The sequence below is a fragment of the Strigops habroptila genome, chromosome 1 (genome assembly GCF_004027225.2).
Source record: "Strigops habroptila isolate Jane chromosome 1, bStrHab1.2.pri, whole genome shotgun sequence".
NCBI lineage: Eukaryota > Metazoa > Chordata > Aves > Psittaciformes > Psittacidae > Strigops > Strigops habroptila.
The window spans coordinates 46,776,462-46,801,524 of NC_044277.2; the positions used below are offsets into that span (position 1 = coordinate 46,776,462).

The following is a 25,063-nucleotide window of genomic DNA, read 5'->3' on the forward strand; positions in this document are numbered from 1 at the left end:
ATTTTACATATCCTGTAACTACACTAACTGGGGGCAATCATCAGCTTCTGGAAAACACATTAGTAACTTTCTGTGGCAAAGAGATGTGCAAGAGAAATAAAGGAATATGTGAATATATGCCTCTTTGCACAGTGCAAGCATGTTGAGTTTAGCACAACTGTAGCTCCATCAAGTTTCAGGAAACATACAGAATTCAGCTTAGGAAGAAACAAGTTAATTCAGCAACTGTGTGCACTGCAAATAATTACTGCCTCTTAGAACTTCACAGACATAACAGCTATTATAATTGTTCTGTGACTTGGGTATTATTCTCTTTTTCTTCTCAGATTCTTTTTCCCATCTCTATTTCTGCAACTTGCATTTCAGTATCTTTTGAACTAGAAATCTGAGTAAGACAAAATGATTAATACCACTGATTACCAGTTGTGATGCTCTAATCTATTTAGTTACATTCCATAGCAAAAATGGTGCTGCTAAATATTTGTAAAGCATTTCAAAGTGATGCAGTCAGAATCACTTATAAATCAGATGATGGTGAATTAAGAGACCACCAACAACCAACAGTGGAGTTGTCAGAGGGGCCAAATGAGGCTGCATCCCCTTCCCACTGCTTAACACCAGCCACAATAAGGCTGAGTGAAAGCTGTAACACAAACTACACCAGTAAAAACTGAAATGTAACTGCAGACAAATTAAAACTGGTGTTAGTGTTCTCCTACCTCCTTACACAGAGACTGGAATTCTGTTGTAGCATATAAGATGTCTTCCTGCTCTTTCATGCTGTACCCTAGTGTTAAACAAGCTCAGATGTCAGTCGGAACTATACTCCACTAGGTACTTTCCCAAATTTAAACATATGTAATACATTTAATTGTGTTCCTCAGCATTTTATAAACACATAGGTAGTTATGCCAGCTATTAGAAATCTTTATTTCTAAAAGAAAACACTCAAGGATTAACACTGGTATCGTTCCAACTTTGTTGGGAAAACAAGCCTACAGCACTATTTGTTGTTTTCTTTTTTCCCAGAGAAAAAAAATAAAACAAAAAAATAACAAAACAAAAAAAGAACACCCCCAAAAAAAACCAAACCCCAAAATAAAAAAACAAAACAAACAAACAAAAAAACCCACACAAAAAAACCAAAAAACAAACAAAAAAAAAACCACCAAAAAAGAAAAAAACAAAGCCAAAAAACCTGCTACCGACTGGAAAAAGGACATAGCAAATCGGTTTCATCAGGGCAAATCATGAATTCTCTGTCAAATGACAAGGTTGTATCCTTGTTTTCCTTTATCCTTGTAAGTATCATGTTGTAGGAAACTATTGCTGTAGTGGTGCACTTAATTTCCACCTCCCTGTGTTTGCATATTATCTTGGATTAAGCAGGTGCATGATTTTTAGCTGAACTGCTGACCTTCCACTGGGAATTCATGATTTGATTCACCCTTAATACACAAACAAAGCATTAAAGCATGGCAATACATGATTTCTGAACCTGGAACTGCAGTCTTGCTTCCTTCTATTAGTTTCATGGATGTTTCAAATGAGCTGGTTTACTTGATCAAAAAACAAGACCTGCCTGCAAAGAATACCTGGATTTATGTTTTTACCTCTTTTGGTGAATAATAAGAAGACTTACATTACTACCTCCCCCCTTTTTGAAGGGGGGTATTTTCAACTTTGAGCACTGGAAAAAAAAAGCAAACACAAAACCCAAACCAAACTAAAAATGTATTTCCTGATGTTTAGAGAAAACTTGCTGTTGTTTCAGCCTGCTACCTCAGGTCCTGCTGCTGGGCACCACTGACAAAAGGCTGGCTCCATCCTCTTCATACACTCCCTTCAGGTATTTATAGACATTGACTAGGTCCCCTGGTGCCTTCTCTTCTCCAGGCTAAGCAGTCCCAGCTCTCTCAGCCTTTCCTCATGCGAGAGATGCTCCAGGCCCTTCATCATCTTCAGAGCCCTTCGCTGGACTCTTTCCAGTATGTCCATGTCTGCCTTGTACCAGGAGGCCCAGAACTGGACCCAGTTGGACTTCACTCCAGCTGCGGCCTCACCAGTGCTGGGCAGAGAGGATCACCTCTATCGATCTGCTGGCAATACTTTGTAGTATGTAATAAGTATTAAAGTAACTCATCAAAAAAATTAAAATAATGTATTCTGATAATCTTTTTAATGTAAACTTTTGTATATCCTCTAAAGCCTGTATTTTCCATTTGTGATAGAAGCTATTAAGCTGTGAAGGGACCACAGCATGTCAGAAATACTGTGATAAGAATCACTACAGGATAAAACACTGCTATCATTTTCATCATTTTCAAAGACAGTAATAGCATCTAATAGAACCCACACAAGTAGCACGTTGCCATACACCTTCCTACACTGCTTCCTGCATGAAATGTTCCCAACAGTGTCTTACACTATTACAAATTAGCTGCAATCACTATAGCTCCCAGCACTATCAATCTACAGAGACACTACAAAAGTCACCTAACGTGTACCACCAGATGTTAGGGGAGATTTCATACATCAAGTTGAATGCACAGGTGTCACCTGGAATAATTTCTATGAGAAGATTTTGTGTACCAGTTACATCATTGTTTCCTATAAAGTCATTAGCACATATCTGTCATGGCTGGTGTCTTCTTATTATAGCAAGTTCAATGTTTTTTCCACCAAATTTCGCACAGCAGCATACAATGAAATCATTAAACTAAGTATATTTATCAAGTGTTTCACAATTTCATAACGGAAAGAAGCTCAAGGTTTTCTTTAAGCATTTGTTATGTGTTTTGTACTGGATTACTTCTTAGCAAAGCTGATTGCTAATGCAATGGTGTCCTTTTGAGCTCCTGTAGCTTCCTCTGGGTAGTTCTTTTCCAAAAACTCTTCCCCAGTTTTAGCATTGCCACCAATTGCATTGGCCTGTGAAGGACAGAAAGGAAGTTATAATTCTCACCACAGCATACATTAACTTACCTGCTATAATCAATCTTAGAAAGTACATTTCATACTGGGACTCCCTCACTATCACTATGCAATATGCAGTGCACAACTTGCCTGTCTGCCAGGTCAATTATTTCCCCTTGCAGCTTCTACTTGGACTCTGCTAATGCTTCAATGCTTGATCTTAGGGTAACTGGGAGCATAAATATATGTTCTCAACTTTTTAATGCCACACATCTTTCTGTTTATGTAAACTATTCTAGCAACTCTGTGTTTGCCAAAACTTCTTTTGATGTAGAACTAGGGGAAGACAGAAATTTCAAAACCCCTTAACACCTTAACCCTTAAGTCTTGTGAGTAACAGCTGAAGAAACTCAAATTAAATTCTGTCCATGAGAGAAGCATTCTAAGTAAACCTGGATGTAGAATATTTCAGTAACCAGTGTAGACCTATATTCAGCATTTCACAAATGCCAAACTTGGTTTTGTTTCAAAAAGCCAAGTTCTGTTTGGAAGAACTGCCAAGGTTTGTTACCTGTTCCTTTACATCAAAGAAGAAAAAAAAGCATGCACAGGGTTTCTCTCAAATGGAGTTCAAAACCTTTTTCAGTTTCATTGGCATCTAGATTGCTGTTAGAGCTTCCTGGTGAATTGAAGAGTGTCCACGCGGTGTGGTGAGCAAGACTGGCTTCTAGTGCTGCAGCTATTGTCTTTTCTTCCAGTATCTATTGAATAAATATTTGTAGTGATTCAAGGATTATCTTTCCCTCTCTGACATTTAATAATAATACAGTTATTCTAATGTGCTACTAATAAAAAAAAATCACTAGCATTTGTTCATGTAAAAGGGAAGTGTAAGGTGGGCAGAAGTTTCATCTGGATTTAGTGAGCAGCAGATGATGATCGTCTCTACTCATGCCATGGATTTGTCAACTGACCATATCCCTGGTGGCTCAGCTGCCAACACATCTCTGTCAATCCTGCAGACAAGGTTCCATCAGTATTTTCTCATCTTAAAATGAGAATGTCAAGACAGTGTGTTGCACTGTTTACAGTGAAAAAAATACATTCAGAAAGTTGTTTTTCTTTTCATGTTTACAATACTGTCATTAATAACCCAGTTGTCAGATTCTGTAAATCCTCAGCTTTTCACGGGCTCATTGCTTGATCTACCCAATGTCTATCTGCATGCCCCAGAACTCTTTCCCAGCTAGCTCAAAAACACCTTTGAAGTATTATGATAGCTCATGAGCTGTGTTTTGGCCCGAGTTCATTAGAGATGAAAGAAATCCACAGGACGGGAGAAAAGCAGATGGTGGCTAGGACTTCCCTGCTTTCTGGCTCTTGGGAATCAAGCAGAAAACATGAACCATAATCCAATTAACTACACCCTTGAGGCAAAAACTAGGGAATAAGAAACAACTACAGGCAGGGACAGAGAACCAAGAAAGCGTGATGGGCACATCACAGTACACAACAAGAGGAGACTGCAAAGCAAAAACACTACCACTTGCATCAGTAAGTAATTCTGCTACTCTACACTCACCTTGAGAAAAATAAAAACAAACTAACAAACATGCAGTAATTAGGAAAGGAGGAATTAGGACTTCTTGTTACCTTCTGTCCATAAGCTTCAAGTTAAGAATCCAAATCTCAGAGCAAAAGGGAATCGGGAGAGAGAGAATGGTAATGGCCTAGTTATAGTTTGTGTTCTTTCAAATACAGTGGATATGTGAGTTTTAAGTATCTATACAGAAAAGTTTCTATAAAAAGTGACAAGTGAACAAAAGAATCACAAAGAAATACAAAACACGTATCAGATGGATAATTTTTTTTTCGTGTAGGAACAGGCTACCATTTCTTGCAGCAAGCATTAAGCCTTTGTAAAGCTTATGCATCTCTCGACGTATTTTGGCTACAGATTATTATAACTTTATTTCCAAAATCAAGTATGCTTCAGTGACTTAGTCAGCTTGAACCTTCCTTCTGATCCTGTTGCTGTTTGGTTCAGAATTCAACATCCAGTGTCAGAGACATGCACTGACTATGCAAAAACTTTTAATGCATAAGATTGATTCTTCAGAAAGTCTACATATGTGGTACATACGTATAAGTACTTAGATACTTATAGACTATATACATATATATATTAAGTTGACACTTACTTGCCTTCCAAGACTGGTAGGTACCAGATGGATCTGTCTGGCGCAGTTCAGGACTCCCACTGCTATCAAAGCCCATAGTAAAGGCAGGCAATACCAAGAAGTCTACAGCCATTTCTTTGTGTGTAGCACTCTAGGAAAGCTGACCAGCTTTGGCATCCCAGAAAATTAAGAACTTTACTGTCCGAGTACACCAGCAAAGCACAAAAATGAAAAGGCTGGATATAGGTATTCAACATAATGTTTTTAATTTCCAGTCCATGAACAGCTTATTTCTGATCTTCAGACATCAGTTTGTGGTCAGTGTTCTGGTTGCAAAACTCTCTTCAAGTCACACACAAGTTACTGAGGCAAAACAGGCTATGCTGTAAAGAAACTACTCCCTGTTAAAACCACACAGATTACAGGAACTAAGGCTTAATCAGATTATTCTTTAACATGATCTCAGGCACAGTTGTGAAAAGATTTGAAGGAACATCTCAGATGGCTGCAATCAATCAGCCTGCTCACAGGTGTTCTGCTAGTCTTTAGTATTTGAAAATAAGAATCTCTATCTGTGAGTTTTACATGCAGTTTGACCTTTCACGTTTTCAGTTTGACCTTTCACTTTGCTCTCTAGTTTTCTTTTTCAGTTAATGTTTTTATCTCAACTCTTTTATACAGTAATAGTTTTTGGTCACTGTATTGTTATTTCCAAATTATACAATATTCACAGATCTATACATACAAGGAACAGTTGTTTGCTGCTTGCCTACTAAAGTTACAAAGCAGTGTATGGTATATTCTGTGACTGGACCCTCAAGAGTCAGTTTATGGCACTGTTAATCACTTTTCTGGCACCAGCAGCTAGGTCTGCATAATCATAATGATAAAGTCATCACAAAACCTCTTTAATTAATTAGCAACAAATTATTATTATTCAAAAAGGAGCAAACCATTGCACCTTTTTTTTCCTTTAAGTAAAAAACTGCTGAAAAAGCAATGCAGATGAAGACAGGAACAAATTCAAAACAGCACTCAGAGGTAACTTTATTCTAACTGAGAAACAGCAATTTTAAGTAAATTTCAGGCCATAACAGTTTTTAAGTATACAGAAAATTAACTTACATAATTAAAGATAAATTTAGCACCTCCAAAACCATATGTGAGAAGTACCCTGCTCCCTACTGTACCACATTACATGGTTGGTTTTGGTATTGTACCACTCCTTCCGCCCCACAGTACCAGGAAACTGGGGTTACAGCACCATAATAGTGTGAAGAAGAGAGGGTTGCTGAGGTACCTCCTTATTCTTCTTCATTACATGCTATTGAAGAAAATTCAAGGCACGGTTTCACATTATAACTTTCATGACAATAACGCCAGTTGATTCCTGATTTCCCCATTTCCTAGTTAATTATTCTCTCACAGGTGTAGTTGTTCATTCTTCCTTTCTCCCACAATTTTGCCTGCTTGTGAGACCAGTGAAAACACTCAGCTTCAGAAAGTAAAAGATAAATGTTTAAATTTGGGGTTTTTAAGTTGGATCATTTTGGTGAGCTGTTTACTACAAAAAGCTGAAAACTTCTATCACTTGGAATCCCCATCTTGGGAAGCAGCTCCATGTTCAGCATCAGCCAAGCTATGGGCACACTGCTATCAAGAGAGATTTCCCCCATCTCTTGTCCCTCATTGCATCTTCTCATTTGCTCCCTGTGTTAGGACAAGCTGTTCTGCGGCTGTTAAGCCAGATCAGTGTGTTCACCCAACTCAAAACTGAATTTCTTTTGACAAGCTTGGTTTTGTTTTCACTCCATCTGAAAGCATGCAAAGAGGACAGTTTTACATCCTGTTTGCATGAGGTAAATGGAGATTGCCACAAAAAGCAGCAGTTCTGTTCTTCCCAACCACTTCCATGCAGACATTCCTGCAGCTTCCTCTGAACTGTATTTAATAATACAGTTATTTGGGGCAACTCGCCAAAAAAAGAATGCACTTTGCATCAATTCAGTGAGTTCAGGACTATTTTCTTCAGTAGCATGCACAGTTGGTTAGGTGTAACATCAAATTGCACCCTTGGTGCGTGGTAATGATGGCCTGGCCACCAAAAAAAGGGCAGTTCCATCTCCTCACCCAACTTCTTCCTTCACTCCCCCTTTCCCTCACAGAGTTATGGGATTCATACAGTTGCACACTGAATCAATTCAAAAAGCAAATGAAGAGGCTTTTTTCTGTAAGGTTAGTGAGTTGAGTCAACTCAAAAGGGGTCAAAGAAGCATCAGCAAACGCACCAGGGATGATGACAGTGTCTAGGGTAAAGCAGAAACAGGAGGAAGAAGTGCCACTACCCAGGAGCACACACTCATATAGGAGTATTTGCAAGGGAGGAACTATAAACCTGAGTCTTCCCTTGTCTTAAAATGAAAGCAAAAAGGGATGGATGTTAGAAATAGTTAAACTGCCTTCGGACTACCCTAAAAAGAGGAATTTACTGTAATTGTCTCTAAGCAACATAGTAAAACAGAAAGAAAATAGTAACTGTGTTGACTTCTAGTATTCATTTTGTCATCATTATGCCTGCCTGGATCAGTTATACACCTGCTTTCCTCAGTGGCATAACAGGGAAAGAGCAGCACCCCAGCAGCTATTATCCCTGCAGGCCAGACTTCTCCCCATGGAGGCAGCCTTCTGTTTTGCATAGCAGACCTCCTCTACCTTGGGATCTTCACTCACATGAAGCATCTTCTTTCTCCTCCTTTTTCCTCCTGCTTAAAAAGAAACACCCATGCATAGATGCAAGGAGGCCTGCAGGCATGAGCAAGCAGCTCCTGACAAAACCCCGAACATAAAAAAGAAGCATACCAGAGGCAGAAGTAGGGACAGGTGATTTTAAGGAATACAGAGACTCTGTCTGAGCATGCAGGGAGGGGAGAGCAGTGGATTTTTTTTTTTATTCCAGCCTCAGTAAGGCTTTAGACAGTATGTCCCATAATCTTCTCATAGGCAAATTGATGAAGTTATAGACTAAATAGGTGTACAGTGGCCGAACTGCCAGGCTCATAGGGTTGTGGTCAGCACCATGGAGTCCAGCTGGGGGGCCAGTCAGCAGTGATATATCTCAGGGGTCAATACTGGAGCCAATACTGTTTAACTTCTTCATTAATAACCTCGATGATGGCAGAGAGTGGACCCTCAGCAACTTTGCAGATGTTACAAGACTGGGAGGAGTGGCTGATACACCAAGTGGTTGGGCGGCCATTCAAAGGACCTCCAAGAGTTGAAGAAATAGGCAGACACAAACCTCATAAAGTTCCACAAAGGGAAATGCAAAGTCCTGCACCTGGGGAGGAACAACTGCATGCACCAGTACGTGCTGGGAGATGACTGCTGGAGAGCAGCTTTGCACAAAAAGATCCAGGAGTCCTGGCGGACAAGGTGAGTGTGAGCCAGCTATGTGCCCTTGCAGCAAAGGCCAACAGCATCTTGGGCAGTACTGGAAAGAGTACTGCCAGCAGAAGGAGGGAGGTCTTCTTTAGGTCATGGATCGAACTGTTTGAAAGAAAATTGCACTCGATATAATTTGCACTTTCTATATTCCCTCAGCAAGTTGTAGATTAGAGTTGTGACAAAATAAAAGTACTACCCTGTAGTCGTCCAGACATCTCCTCTGTCCTTCACAGTTATGAATCTTGATAAGACAGTAGTCAAAGATGATGCAGATGATACACAAGTAAGAGTCCCCAGCAGCATCTCCAGAAGAATAGTGTACCTCTCCATTGCAAATATGTTGCCTTTCAACAGATCTGAATGTTCAGTGTTCGCCAAGATCGTTGCTACCTTTTCTTCAGCGCTGTTTGGCAGTGCTTCGTATGTTTATCTTTTCTGCTTTGCTTTCAACATTCAAAAAATGAGGAAGTTAGTGAACTACAGCACTTTGCTTCTGTGTCCCAAAATAAAATATTAACCTCTAAGAATTCTTGAAAAAATTTCAGCTCTAAGGAGGCTCAGACTACTTGTGCTGCTATCCTTTATTTATAGCATATGTTCCTAGTAGCTGGAGATTCCCTTTTGAAGAATAAAATCAGGACATGGAAAGATTTTCTCACTGCAGCCGTTGCACTTACTCCCATCAGTGCCAACTGCTGAACCTGCTGTGAGTTTCTTTAGTCTAAATATTTATATTTGCAGACTAAAATGACAGATATTAGAATAAAAATTTAGCACTCCAATGATTTTTTTTTTCTGGGTTTTTTATTGCCCCTCTAGAATATGGCAGAGCCACCAATATTCTTGTAGCATGCAGATCTGTTTGGGTACTTTATACCAGAAAAAAACCAGGCTTGCATTTCAGGCGCTACTTCTTATTAATATTCCACATAGTAGCCAGTGCAGAATATAAATGACAAAACTGGCGAAAAAACCCCAAGGAACTGACAGAATAAATTCAAGACGAATTTATCCTGTTAGTGTGATCCCCTTAGGGAAGAAAAAAAAGCACCATTTACCCTAAAACCACTCTGATATTGTTGTGTATTTTGATAACAAGTTACTGTCTTTTAAATAGAATCATAGAATCATAGAACAGTTAGGGTTGGAAAGGACCTCAAGATCATCTATTTCCAACCCCCCCTGCCATGGGCAGGGACACCTCACCCTAGACCATGTCTCCCGAATCTCTGTTCAACCTAGCCTTGAACACTGCCAGGGATGGAGCATTTACCACTTTTTTTGGCAACCTGTTCCATAAACCATTTTCAATACAAGCATTTACATAGGCAGACCTTCAAGAGCGAGCTCCATTTTGCAACAAGGTGAATTAACACAGAGACTGGGCACACAGCTTATGAGATCACACCAAGATCACCTGGTGAAGAAATACTATGCCAAAAATAGAATTTCTTCCTTTTCCTGTCTTCCTTTTTCATCTACCAAAAAACACTTCTTCCTTGGGATCTGCTCTGTTACCTGATTGCATTGCTGATGTTACAAAACACACACATGTGCAAACACCCTTTGGTTTTTTTTAATTACAAGATGAAAAAGTAGTCTACCCTGAAGAAGAGGCTCAAACTCAACCTCTCAGCCTGCTAGCAGGATAAATCCTGAGCTATCATACTTATTATAGTAAAGAAAGTGGGGTTATTTTTGTTAACTTGAAGTAAATGCACAAAGCGTGGTGCTGTCACCAACATGTTGAAGGCTTTGTCTGAGAAATGTCAAGAATCATTCTCAACTTTCATAAGGAGACCTTTAGTCGAGCAGGTTTAAGCAGATGGTGCTACCATAAAATTATTTGCTGTCCTCTTTGCCATATATATAGCTTTGTAAATGCTAAGTTTGAATTTTTCATTTTACATGTAAATTTGAAAATGTTGATGAATCAGCATTCTGTATTTTCCCACTTATGGATGGGAACGTCTGTGGGTTCCTTCTCTTACTTATGTCTCCTATTCCAGAGAATTTATAGAAACTCAGATAATAAAAATGGCAGAAAATACAGAAACTGAAGATCACTTACCATTTTTTTCTCAGAATTGTTGGAAGACTGGATCGCTGCAAATACTACAGGTTTCTCCAAAACTAAATTAATTTCTCTGCAATGAGGAATTTTGACACAATCCTGAGAGGACTAAAATTGTTCTGCTGTTAGCATTTCATTTCAAACAAATAGCTTTCTCTAGGAACTCAATGTTAATCTTTCCAGACCCTAGTCTCAGGAACTGTATATCTACCTACTACTTGTTACTGAGAAATATGGGTTAGAAACGTGGCGAAAACATCTTTTGGAAAAGGACTCATCCTCCTCTGTCTACACACTTTTCTCTCCGAAAAATATGACATACTCAAATGCACATCAACAAAAAAAGACACTACAGTGACAAAAGTTGGAACAGAGGTAGAAGAAAGATCCGATTGAAACATATTTGCATTTGAAACTCTTGATGATGGTCTAGATTTATGCATCTAAATTACAATTAAATAATGTTAAGGTTGCGAGTAACTCACAAGAGCAAAGAAATGTGCAATTAAAGAGGAAATATACCATATGTCCTTTGATATCTAGGCATATTGCAGTGCATTAAGAAAGTCGTAAAAGAGACACCCTGTTGTGGTTATGTGTTCTGAGACATGTGGCACATTTCCATTGCAGCTATCTATTTCCCTGCTTGCATGCATCTGTGCCATCATTTAAATGTTGATTCCGAGTGTGAATTTCTCTTTGTATGGTAAAAGAAAATGGAGCTGCGGACTGTTTTTTCAATGTTTCTTTAGATCTGTTGCTATTTATGTGCGTGGAAGTAAAAAATATTAAACACATGAATGAAAAATCATCACAAAAGGAAATTAATTTAATCATCAGACAAAATTACGCAAAGCATATGGTTTTAGTTACTACGAATGAATGATCTTATATCTTCCTCTAAAAATTGATACAGTTGAATCCCAAACACTGTTCTTCTGTATTTGCATGGAAATAGGCGTGTGCTAAAAAGTTTCACGTATTTAATTTGTATCATTTTGGGAAATACAGTGCGAAATTACTCCTTTCATTTTAAGGTTCATCACCTGTGGCATCCCGCAAGCCTATTTTCTTTTCCTCTATGCAAAACCAACCTGAAAATGTGGGAGAATATGATGGAACATCCAGATTGATAGGACAAGGGGGAACGGCTTTAAGCTGAAGGAGGGTAGATTTAGATTAGACATCATGAAGAAGTTCTTTACTGTGAGGGTGGTGAGGCCCTGGCACAGGTTGCCCAGAGAAGCTGTGGCTGCCCCACCCCTGGCAGTGTTCAAGGCCAGGCTGGATGGGGCTTGGAGCAACCTGGTCTAGTGGAAGGTGTCCCTGCCCATGGCAGGGGTTGGAAGTAGATGATCTTAAGGTACCTTCCAACCCAAACCATTCTATGATTCTATGATCTTGAAAGCAGTATTTATGTGCCTGACATTGAACCCATATTGTGTCAAACGCTGTGACCACCAAGAAACCCCAATGTGAAGTATTTTATAAACAGTGGTTGGGTAACCAAACTGTGAGAGCAAGATGTTATACTTGTCGGAAGAGGAAAACATTTTGAGGAATTTCCAGTGTTCAGAGTATTTCATGAGAATGTTTGCCCTCCAGTTGCTGAAGATGCCTCCAGCCTTGGGGCACTTTCAGACACATCACCCGTTCTCCAGAGCCAAATATATACTTCTGCTGAAGAAATAAATCCTCCTAATTCTATTTGCAGCTGTCTACGAGATGGTACCTTCTGATTACACACCGATTGGGCCATGGCTGTCTTGTGTTTTTCATTCCTATGAGTCTTTGATGTTGCTTGTAGTAACTAGAAATAGTATCAATTTGGGCACAGAGCTATTACGACAGTTCACTCCAAGAGTTCATTCCAAGATCTTGCAATAATAACCATGAATCACCATGAAGCGTATCATGGTAATTAGAAAAAACTTTCTTCAACCCCTTTTTTTTTTTGCTTCTAGTTTCCTACCAGTGGAATAGTGATGATGATGATAAAGTGTGTGTGGGAGACAGAAAAAAACACAACAACCAAACAACCTACTAGTCCAAAAAATGGTCCCAGATACCATGGTGATGAGTGAAATGGTTAGAAATGCAGCCTAATGGATATGCTGGCATCACTCCTCCTCCTTAGCATGATGTACAGTGCAAGGACTGGGCCAGAGACCTTTTCTGGAGAGGAGAGCAAGCCAAATTAGCATCACATCAAGTCAAGGTCCTGTATAATCTGAAGAGACAGGGCAGAAGCAGTGCCATTCTGGTAACAGAGAGCATCAGGCCCAGGTGGTGGGCCCTTGGAGAGAGGGATGCTGTAGGAATGCAGGAACAGCTTGGAGCCAGCAGCCCAGCAACTGGCTGTCAAAGGAAAAAACAGGGGGTGATGGGCAGCCGCAGTAAATCCTAGGGCAGAAGAGCTGGGAAGAGTGATCTTCATGGGGCTGGGGAAAGGAGCCAGCCTACGAACAGTCTGAGGGGAGAGCATGCCAGTTGGGAAGCAGCTGTACAGCCACAGGGTGGCCACGGATGCCACTGACGAATGTGTGCTGTAACCAAAAGGGTTAGCGCTTGAGGGAACAGCCAGGGACTGCAGCCAGAAACAGCTGAGAAACAGAGCAAGCAATGCAGTGAGTATGTAACAAGATTCACTTTTTGTGGTGCGGTGTCATGTCACATCACTGAGTAGAGTCCCATCAGCAACAGCAGCATGTGCTTCTGTGAACTGCAAGAGCAGAAAGCAGTTTACAGAAGGCCACAGCTTGGAAAGGAGACAGTGCTCAGAGCCTGTAGTGTGGCACTTGAAAAGCACACAGACTGAGCAGGGGATGTGCCCAGAACAAGTAGGTCTAAGATGCTTCAGTTGGGGATTTTCAGCTTTACTGTACCAGTACACGTACCCTGTTTTCGTGAGACCCCATCCTTATACAGAACAGTCTGACTTCGCAAACCGAGATTCCCTCCAGCGGCCACACTGAAAAAAATCAAGGCGAGTTTTTAGCACTTTCAGCGCCTGTAATTTATTTAAAGTTGCAGCAGTAACTGCTTCTCCTTGCTCCGTCTCGTTCTCGTGCCAGGGAACCTGCGCCCGCCGGGGTCGGGAGGGAAAGCCGCCCCACACCAACGAGCGCAGCTGCTCCCCTCCAACTTTCTCTTCATGGTTTGTTTCCCCCCCGCCTGTCAGCGTTGGCAGCACAGGCGCTGCGGAAGGAGCGGCACCGCAAACGGCAAAAGCATCAGCGGCGGCAGCGACCCCTCCCCCGGCAGTTAGCCCCGGGCCCGCGGCTGCCGGCTCCCGTCAGGGGCGGGCCCGGCGCTGCCCCTCCGGCCCCGCGGCCGCCCCCACCGCCCGGCGCCTCCCTGAGGTGCCTCCCTCAGCCCCGCCCCGCGCGCCCGCCAGAGCGCGCTGCCTGGGTGCAACCAACTGTCGCGGCGGGGAGAGGGGGGAGGAGAGCGCGCCGCTCGGCACAGCCGGAGCGCGTCTCCTGTAACGTGCGCACCGCAGCGCTCCCATCCCCCCGCCGGCCGTACCACTTTGCTGCCTGTCGGGCTCTGAGGCGCGTGGGGCAGGAACGTACCAACGCTGACAGAGGGAAGGGGGTAGCCAAGAAGGTCGCGTGACAACGGGAGGTCACGTCTAAACGGCGCAGCGCCGACTCCCGGTCCCCTTGCTTTGGTCGAGCGGTGCAAGGCGGCCAAGTCCTCATCGGTCTCCTTCCTCGCAGCGGGAAAGTGGGAGGAGCAGCCGGTCCTCCTTAACTCTTCCCCGGCGGGACGGGGATGGGCCGTCCCGCTGGGCCCCCGCCCCCCCCCGCGCGCCGCGTTCTTCCCGGATCGCTGCCGCCTCCCGCCGCTGTTGGGTGAGCGGGGCGCGTGAGCGGGCGGCGGGGGCGGACCCTCCTGGTAGCGGCCAGACATGTCGGTGGCGTTCGCGGCCCCGAGGCAGCGGGGCAAGGGCGAGATCACGCCGGCCGCCATCCAGAAGGTGAGGGCCAGAGGAGAGGAGTGCGCCGGGCCCGGCCCGGCGGCTGCAGCTGCTTCCTGCCGCCGGGCCGCGCGGGGAACGGGTGGCGGCGGCGGCGCCTCGGAACGCCAAGGCCCCGGCGCGGGGAGGCGGGGGGCGGCCGGGCCGCGCTGCGCTGCGGTCGGGGCAGGGGACGGCCCGGCCCGGCGGAGATAGTTGGCAAAGCGTTGTTTCTCTGCACTTTCGCACTTGTTCGGCGGTCCCAGGGCCCGGGGAGGCCTTGGAGGGGCCGATGTCCCGCGGCTGTCCCGAGCGCTCCTGGGACCGCGGGTATGAGTTACCCTGTAAGGACTCGGCCTAGCACCATGGGGAACCGAAGAAGTGAAGTAACTCCGTCCTGTGAGGGGTGCCTAAAAACCGGACTTCAGCCGGGGTGTTCCTAAACCCTGCCTGACGTGAGGCTCAGCCTCCGCGGGGTGAGCGGCGGCTACCGCTCCCAGACTTGGTCGGCCTAGTAGTAAGGCTCCCCCCATAAACCTGAAGTGTTATTAAAGAAGAACTTTATGGTCGGAGCCAATGTCAGCGGCTCCGGACGACTCCATTTAAGCTGTTGTGGGAGGGAGCAAGTTAACTCGCTAAAGAATCAAAGAAAAGCATGTACAGGATTTGTAATAATCCGCGTTACTTTGTATTGGCAGAAGCGAAGGAGCGGGTTCAAATTCACTGGTAAATTGGTGGTATTTGGAAACTTAATTCAAGACTTGCACTGTTACCAATGTAAATAGCCATGAATCAAACAGATGTCAGATGACTGCAAGCTCCTTGTGTAAGAGCCTTTCGGATACATGTAGCTCTGTAACCTCTGATCTAGCACAGAATGAGAGTGTCTGCAAGGTGGGTGTTGCAGGGATTGGGATCTCAACGAAGACCCCAGAGTTATAAGAGACGTTCAGGGTACTGCAGCAGAAGTCAGTGCTTGAGAGGTGTATATGAAAAATACATACCCACTGGGTATAAAGCTGCCTGAGGGTAGGTGGTAGAGACTTCAGGTCACTGGGGTGCATATGGAGAATGCAGACAATTAAGTTTTTCGTGTGCTGTAGTCAAACTATTAATTTGATGGTGGTGTGCTGGCAAAACCTTAGGATAGTTAAAGCTGAAGAATCTTTGTAATGTGCATAAGCTGTCATAAGCCCTGGAGGTGTCTTCTCCAGCTGGAAACTAAATTCTCTTCTAGTGGTAGCTGTTTATAACTCTTTCAAAGAACTGTTTCAGTTTTCTGTCTGCAGCTGCTCAGTCAAACTTGTATAAAACAGTGCCTGCAGCCGTGTCTAGGATATAGTTGTATTCCTTCTTGTTTGCTTTCCTCTTGGCCCCAGCATTCCTTTCCTCTTCCCCCTCCCCCAAGAGGTCCCACTTACATAGCTGCAGTGAAGAATGCAACCAGCTTAACTGGCCTTCCCAAGGTCTACCTGTCTGCTAAGCCTTAAGTATCTGCTGCCTTCTTCTGGAAGGTGAGAGACATTCTGAGGAGAGCCTTGATTCAAGGCTTCCTTTGTAAGTGCTGTGCTAGGCTTTGGTATCAGAGGTGTTAGCCCCTTTCCTGGTTTGTTTTTTTTTTTCTGGTGAAAACAGCTGTTGTGTTTCTTATGAAACTTGATGTTGGTACATGTGAAATGTGTCTGTATAGCAGTATGTTTGTGATCCTCTTCAGAGTATGCAACTCCTGTTCTGCCTAGTTTCTGAGGCTCAGACAGTAACTCAAAATACTGCAGTTCTTTCTGTGTTTAGTGCTTAATGACAGTGCTTCCAGATCCAGCAGTTTCGGGCAAAATAATTGCTCAGGGATTGTTCTAGTCAGTTCTGGTGAATTACTGATTTGACTTTAGGAAGACTTGGCTGGTTGGCTCATTCTTACATGGATAGAAGTGCTGAGCAGACTGACTGCGTAAGGTTTCTGACTCCATACCATTTTCATAGTAGAGACGGATTAGTCAGAAGAATAAAAAAAAAGTTTCAGTACATCTTTTTTTTTTTTTTTTTTTTTTTTTTCCTATATAGAATTTGTTTAGGTTGGATTCCTGGGGAAATAAAGGTGATGTAATGATACTATTTGTGCTTTCCTTGTAGAAGCATCAGCCTTTTGGCAAGTCTCAACTGTGTGGGGAAGAAGGAAAGTGTCTTGGAAATGGTTCCTGTAGTTTTGTGAAATTCAGCAGCTGGGTAGAGTGGATTTCCACTTTGAGGAAGAAGAGGGATAAATCAATGCAAACTTTTTCGATGTCGTAGAATCATAGAGTGGTTTGGGTTGGAAGGGGTCGGGGCAATCCCAGGCACAGCTACGGGTTGGGTGAAGAGATTCAGAGCAGCCCTGTGGAGAAGGACTTGGGGGGTGAGAAACTGAACATGAGCCGACAGTGTGCGCTCGCAGCCCAGAAAGCCAACCATATCCTGGGCTGCATAAAAAGAAGCGTCACCAGCAGGTCGAGGGAGGTGATCCTGCCCCTCTACTCTGCTCTCGTGAGACCTCACTTGGAGTATTGTGTACAGTTCTGGTGTCCTCAGCATAAGAAGCGCATAGAGCTGTTGGAGCAAGTCCAGAGGAGGGCCATGAGGATGATAAGAGGGCTGGAGCACCTCGCGTACAAAGACAGGCTGAGAGAGTTGGGGCTGTTCAGCCTGGAGAAGAGAAGGCTGTGTGGAGACCTCATAGCAGCCTTCTGGTGTCTGAAGGGGGCTTACAAGGATGCTGGGGAGGGACTCTTCTTCAGGGACTGTAGTGATAGGACAAGAGGTATCGGGTTCAAACTTAAACAGGGAAGTTCAGGTTAGATATAAGGAAGAAGTTCTTTACAGTGAGGGTGGTGAAGCACTGGAACAGGTTGCCCAGAGAAGTGGTAAATGCTCCATCCCTGGCAGTGTTCAAGGCCAGGTTGGACAGAGCCTTGGGTGACATGGTCTAGTGTGAGGTGTACCTGCCCATGGCAGGGGGGTGGGAACTAGATGATCATAGAATAGTTAAGGATGGAAAAGACCTTAAGATCATCTAGTTCCCACCCCCCTGCTATGGGCAGGGATGCCTTGCATTTCTAGTTTAGCTGGCTTGGATAACTTGGCTGGTAGCTCAGATTAGCCATGATTCTGCTGCTTCTTGTCTGATCAGAGTGCACGAGAATGGTTAAAAAGACATGAGTGTGGGGATGTGCAGCCCTAGGAAACCAGACACTTTTTTTTTTTTTTTTTTCTCTTTATGGAGCTTGAAACTCCTGGAATTCATGAGCTTTTTGTAGAAAGGCACAAGATCTGCGACTTCCTATGATTTTAGAACAACTTTTTTTTTTTTTTTTCTTTCCTTTTGTCAGAAAATTAATTCATATATGTTAATATTCCTGGACACTTCTGAAGTATAATAGATCTACTGTGCCCATTAAGCAGAATATTTATAAAATGCCACTTAATTAGAGATTCTTAATGTAAATATGGCCTCTCTTTCCAGTGCATTTCCTGGAAACAAACCTGTCTGGTAAGCTCAGTTTCTATCAATAACAATTCAGTGTCTTTTAATATTAAATTTATGAGCATTTGCAGGCTTTAGAAGAAGAAGAAGGGAAACTTGGGGAATAAATTTTTAAGTAAATTCTTTGCAGATATCAAAGATACGCAAAACTTGGAAAACTTCCTAAGAACTTGGTGCAGAACAAGCATTGGTATTCAGAGGGGAGGCCTCACAAATATAGCTCTAATAGTGATAAGAAACCCTTAAACTGAAATCTGTATAACTAATTGGAGAGGGGAAACGGGAGCAGAAGAGTGTTCTCTAAGTAACTGGTAAAGTAGAACTTTTTGGAATAATCAATTTTTGTTATTTTTAAAAATGCTGAGAAGAGGAGCAAGACTCAAACTTATCTTCAGTTCCTTTCCACAAAGAACATGAAACTTACACCAAACTTCTTTATCGTTTCAGATGCTGGATGAAAATAACCATCTTATTCAGTGTATAATGGACTATCAGAACAAAGGAAAGACGTCTGAATGCTCTCAGTAAGACATTAATCCAAATATACTGTGGTCTGGGTGAATTTCGATCTAGATCACCATTCTTGGTTTGTTTAGTTCACCTTGTAGGGGAACTGTACTGTGAAGAGCAGAAAAGTATTGCTACAGATATTACACTTAAAATTTAGGGGTATTTTTGTTTGCCATATGACTATCACTTCTGTCACTTTTCAGTGTTGCAGCTTGCCTACTGCAAGTTTGTCATAATGATGCTCATGAAAATGGGGACTGTATAACCAGGATCTTTTTCCTCTGCATCATAATTACACTTTGGAAAAGAGGTATTTTTCTTTTCAAACATTGCAAAATCATGTAGGGACGGACCTTCTTCCTGACAGCATGTTTGAAAACATGCCCTGCGGAAAAGGACTTGGGGGTGTTGGTTGATGAGAAACTGAACATGAGCCGGCAGTGTGTGCCCGCAGCCCAGAAAGCCAACCATATCCTGGGCTGCATAAAAAGAAGCGTCACCAGCAGGTCGAGGGAGGTGATCCTGCCCCTCTACTCTGCTCTCGTGAGACCTCACTTGGAGTATTATGTACAGTTCTGGTGTCCTCAACATGAAAAGGACATGGAGCTGTTGGAGCGAGTCCAGAGGAGGGCCATGAGGATGATAAGAGGGCTGGAGCACCTCGCGTACAAAGACAGGCTGAGAGAGTTGGGGCTGTTCAGCCTGGAGAAGAGAAGGCTGCGTGGAGACCTCATAGCAGCCTTTCAGTATCTGAAGGGGGCCTATAAGGATGCTGGGGAGGGACTCTTCCTTAAGGACTGTAGTGGTAGGACAAAGGGTAATGGCTTCAAACTTAAACAGGGGAAGTTTAGATTAGGTATAAGGAAGAAGTTCTTTACAGTGAGGGTGGTGAGGCACTGGAGTGGGTTGCCCAAGGAAGTTGTGAATGCTCCATCCCTGGTAGAGTTCAAGGCCAGGCTGGACAGAGCCTTGGGTGACATGGTTTAGTGTGAGGTGTCCCTGCCCATGGCAGGGGGGTGGGAATGAGATGATCTTAAGGTCCTTTCCAACCCAAACTGTTCTGTGATTCTAAAACCACCTGCTTATCACTTGCCCAAGAACAAACCAGCTTGTCTTAGAGTTTGGCTTGCCAGAATATGATGTAGTCTTGCTCTCTAGTGTGGTCTCTGGAGAGTGATCCGAGAGAACTGTGGAAGGAGTGGATTGCTAAGGAATATTATTTTCCCATTACTTTTTATTCTGGCATGGAATGATCATATAATCTGACAAATACAAAATCACAAATGTGACAGAGTGTCACAGTATTCCTTGTGTCCCTTACTAAGAGAACTGGTAATTTTGAAGTAGGAGGGGTCATAAATAGTATGTATTTTTGCTTTAAATGGGTGCTTTTGCTGTAGCACCATTACTATATTAAGCTGTTTGCAAGCCTGTAGTGATGTATTTGTAGTCTATTCCTGCTTTCAAGGTTATTTTTGTGATTTTTGGACTGGATGTTGAGATTCCAGAATGTGGTTCTGAAGCAGAAAAATAATTGGTTCCCTAGCAAACTTCCAAATATCAGGGTCTTCCTGATGAAATGTTTGCACTGTTCTTGCTCACAGTTCACATGGATCTAGATACAGTGTATCTGGGGGTATAATAGCTCTCTTTCCCTAGCGTTTGGAATGGAAATGACACCAAACAGCCACAGACACACTCTGTATGTCTCTTGGTGACTTATTTTGGGGCAGGAAGTGAAATAGGTAAGAACGGTGTCACCCAGTTTTAGATTTGTCATAGGAAAACAGAAATTGTAGAGAGAAAAGCACAGATTTGGTGGAGACATTGGGGAAAGACTGGGTAATAGGTAAATGTGAGGGAAAAGGCTTTAGATTCCTAATAATGGTACTTTTAGAAGTCTCATGCATCTTGTTTTATATAGGTGACTTTATTTACATGTATAGAATTAAAGTAAATTCTGATGTTACTGTGTTTATGACTTAAAATCTGTTTTGCTGTTGTTTATTTTGATAGATACCAGCAGATGCTGCATACAAACTTGGTTTACCTAGCCACTATAGCTGACTCCAACCAGAACATGCAGTCTCTACTGCCAGCAGTAAGTACAAAATAGTGCAAAATTAGGGAATACGTTTCGTTTGGGTTCCTGGAGGGGAAAAAAAACTAAACCAAACAGAAGTGTTTGAGGTAACGACCAAACATTTGCCCTCTGATTTACTGTAGAGGGAATACATGATGCACTGCCTCCTCATGCTGTATTTGGAGTAATCTTACTGTTTAAGTCTTGCTCAAAATCTGACTTGTTTAACTGAAGACTGTTACTGTGAATTAAACATGCAGTCATGTTTAATCTGGCCTGCCTCATAGATAATGTAGTGGTATGGCTTTTAGGTCCTACAGCAGTACTCTGTTTTTCCCTTTACATTAGGAAAAGGTGTGTGGGTATGGAATTGGTTTTTTTTCTGGAATATCATCTATTCTTTTGCCTCAGTGGAATGAGGTTGGGTAAATCTTTGTCTGCTTTTCTGTACTCTAGGTGAGTCTCATTCTTTGCCTCTCTTCTGAAACAGAAAGCAACCCTTTCTAAGGTGGATAATGATATGGAAGATATAAGGTTGTACAGGCTTAACCTGAAACAGAGCATCACTTTACAAATGAAGCATTTCTTGGATAATACTTTCTATCTTTTTAATCTGGAGTTCTGTATTCCTAAACTCTTTATAAGATACCTCGATTTTTTCCTCCTTTCAGTTGTTTATGGAGCGGTAAGGAAAAATACAACAAACATTAAAATAGCTTGCTATTTGTTTGCTTTTTGTGTTAATCAGAAAGCTTGGGGAGTTCATTGTGAGTAACACACGGAAGTTCTTTGGTTTTTAGTAATAAGACTTTTCTTGAATTAATATAGTCTTGATTCATTTCTGTAATATGAAGCTAAAAAGAATGTCTATAAAACAGCCATTCCTAGATACTAGTTTTCACCAGCTGAAATTGAATTACTTTTTCTTTGGTCTCTGGAGAAGTGTTCTCCAATCATTGCTACTAGCAAAGCATCCTTTCAAGTTGGTACCTTGAGGACTACAGAAACAGTGCTTCATTATATCCAACCTGTTGTGCCTGTGGAGGCTTCTCTTTTTATAAATCCATGCTTGTAGGGGGGGGTGGGGGGAGGGGAAGAGAAACCTTTAAGAGGGCCATGTGTATTACTCAACTAATATGTTTTTGGAGGCTTAATTCGTATCCTGGTTCTGATGACAACTGGAAATGAATTTGACCTTATCCTAGTCTCTGGTGAGCAGCCCAGTTCTTAAGGTTGAATGTGATGACATTCTCTTTTTAAGAAAATGAAGACAGGGCCAGGGAAGACTTGCAGGACTGAAGTGCATTTCTGATCTTGAATGTAAGGAATATTCTACAGTAGTGAGAAAATAATGTAGTGCGGCTTTGTGTGTGGGAGCTGGAGAGTCCCCTTTGGACAACTGAGCGGGGAATAAACAGGTAGCTTCATGGTTTTTCTTTGAAACTTAAATACAAAGTGAAATTTAGGTAGATTTTGTAGGTGCTCTGACCTACCAAGTCAAATAAATCTTTGAAGATTTGCCTGAAATGTGGTAACATAATAAAATAAAATTACTTTTTTTTTAATATTTTTGAAACACTCTGTTTTCCCAACAAATTTTAGCTAGAAGGATTTGGGAACATATGAGCTACTGTACTACTGTCTTTTTCAATGCAAGATAAACTGGCTTCAAACCCTTTTCCTTTATTGGCTTTCCGTTTAAGAACTGATGAGGCTCAAGTTGACTTGGAAGTATTATGTTTCTGTTCACCATGCTTCTGTGTCAGCTGTTGAACAGTCTTAGCAAATTCAAGGGTTGTGGGTGGCAACAGTTAAATATGGAGCAAGATACTGTGTGTGTAAACATCTACTGTTTTTAATAGTAAAATATGTGAACTTCATGGTACTGTGGTTGCAGTAGTTCCCCACTTAGCAGAGCTTGAGTCTGGATAGCTTCTGAAGTTGGATTCTATCTGATCTATGCATAACTGGAAGGTTGTTCCCCTAGAAAACTGTATTTTCTCTTTTGTTTAAATTTCATCTTGTTCTTGTTTTAATTAGGTAAATACACACTCAAGAAATTTTGTAACTTAACTATTGCTTTTTATAAAATGTTTTGTGGTAAAATGAGGTTGAAAAGAGAATGCTGCTGTTAAGGTAGCATTCACACTGAACAGAAGAGCTAAATGATCAGGTTCATTGAAGTTTTTAATACAAGCTAAAATGACTTGAACCCAATAACTCTTGTATCCTCTCAAAATACTACATAGGCTTAATGCTACATATTGTTGGGGAAGAATGCTTGTAGTCAGCTTCTGTGCCTTTCCACATCTTTTAGAATGTGCTATTCTAAACAAGTGACTATACATCCTTTCTGAAACTGTGGTATTACCTGGAGAAAACAAGGTAAATCTTATACTAAACGAAAGTATAGTGGAACAACTGTGTTATGCAGAGAAATGCTTCTACAGAGGGGGCCTGCTATTGAGGAAGAGGTGAAACAGGTGAAGCAAGCATTGCAGGGTGTGGGAACTAGAAAGACTTTGAAACTCCAGTGTTGTAACAAAGCTTCTGCTGTCTTTGTATGCATCATAAATTTAGAGTATTAAATTATGACTTCAGGGGTAATAGTCCTTCCTTCTCATCAGAAGAGGTATGAGGTTAATCTCCTTGAGTCAGCCAGTCTTCCCTCACCCATGTGAACAGCAGCGTTATGAGGGCAGGGCTGTTTTGGAGTGTCGTCCCAGCTGGGTGAGAGTGGTGGCTGAGTCCCTGTGTAGTTGATGAAGCTTTTTACTGCTTCTTTCCGAGTTACAGCAGGTAGTCTCTTTCTGGGACAACAGTTAAAAGTCTGTTTACCGCCCCCATGTGGGATAAGCTAGCTTCCCCAAAAGGGCTAGTGTGGTGAGGAACACAACACTCGCATTCTTTTGTTTTTCATTGGTGCGACTTTTAAGGGAGTCTGTGAACTGTAGAGACCAAAGATGCAATGTAAGTTTTTCACTAGGACTTCCAAGAAAACCTCCAAAAAAGAGTAGTTAAGTATTGTGTACATGTGTTTCTGAACACATTAAATCTCAAACTGCAGAATGGGCATCTTATCTTCCCTAACTTCTATTTATTTTTGGTTTTCTTGAGAGAGGATGCTTTAATGTCATTGAAAAGTAATTGCAAACTATTGAACGGGGGGAGGGGGAAAACCAAAACAATAAAACAAACCCAAACCCCCACCCAAACAACAAACTTTTCCACTTGGATATTTTCCCTCCCCCGTGTGTCTTCTTTTTGCTAAATCTGTGTAAGAAAACAACTGTGACCATCACTTTATTGGGAAAAGTAGAGGAGGTACTTTTGTCCTGCCTCTTCATTTTGGCATTAGTTTTATAATAGGCAAATGTTGAGGTCTGCAGGAATGATTTGATTCGGAACATTTGTTTTGGTTTCTTTAAACACAGAAAAAGTGTGTTTTCTTTTTCCAGAGTTTTTCTTACATAATGCGACTTCCCTTTTGTCAGCATGCAGATCACTTGCTTTCAGTATGTATTTCAAGAAGGTGACAAAAATAAACACTTATGATTATTGCTCACTTCTATAACATACCAGGGTTTTTTTTTCACATTGAAAGTGCCAGTTTCTTCTAGTAGCAAGCTAAACTCTATATGTGGAGTGGCTTCCAAGGTAACTGATTGCGTCAGAGTTGTAGAAAAATGTGCACATCAAATCCAGAAAAGAAAAATACGGCTTAGCTTTAATAGCTTAAAATAAAATTTGGAAATTAAACTCCCATTACTGAAGATGAGAGAGATCCTAAATCAATGAAGTTCTTGTCTGGTTAGATACCAAATGCTTGAGAAAGTCTGGTATCTGTGGTGGTGTTGTGGTTTAACCCCAGCCAGCAACTAAGTACCACGTAGCTGCTTGCTCACATTCCCCACCCTGCAGTGGGATGGGAAGGAGAATTAGGGGGGGAAAGATAAAACCTGTTGGTTAAGAACAGTTTTATAATGGAAATAAAATGTAGTAATAATTGTAATGAAAAGGGAGATGACAAAGAGGGAGAAATAAAACCTGAGAGAAGTGATGCCCAATACCATTGCTCGCCCCCTGTTGACTGATGACCAGACTGTCCCTGAGCAGTGATGGAGTGGCTCCCAGCCAATTTCCCCGTTTATATGCTGAGCATGACATTCTATGGTACGGAATATCCCTTTGGCTAGTTCAGGTCAACTGTCCTGGCTCTGTTCCCTCCTCCCTGGCAGAGCATGAAAGACTGAAAAGTCCTTGATCAGGGTAAGCACTACTTAGCAACAAGTAAAACATTTGTCTGTTATCAGCACTGTTCTCAGACTAAACCCAAAACACAGCACTGAACCAGCTACTAGGAAGAAAATTAACTCTA

At 42.2% G+C, this 25,063-nt stretch overlaps 1 protein-coding gene across 3 annotated transcripts in view; it reads left to right on the plus strand.

Annotated features, from left to right (window-relative positions):
* The first annotated feature begins 14,432 nt into the window (after positions 1 to 14,432).
* Positions 14,433 to 25,063, plus strand: part of SS18 (SS18 subunit of BAF chromatin remodeling complex) — a 43,802-nt gene continuing 33,171 nt past the window's right edge. For 2 of the 3 annotated variants that reach the window (XM_030479991.2, XM_030480011.2), the window contains exons 1-3: positions 14,433 to 14,596; positions 18,540 to 18,616; positions 20,619 to 20,703. In XM_030479991.2, the coding sequence (XP_030335851.1) occupies positions 14,528 to 14,596; positions 18,540 to 18,616; positions 20,619 to 20,703 (231 nt within the window). In that variant the 5' untranslated portion in view covers positions 14,433 to 14,527. The remainder of the gene's footprint in view (positions 14,597 to 18,539; positions 18,617 to 20,618; positions 20,704 to 25,063) is intronic. The other variant, XM_030480002.1, reaches the window with a different exon arrangement.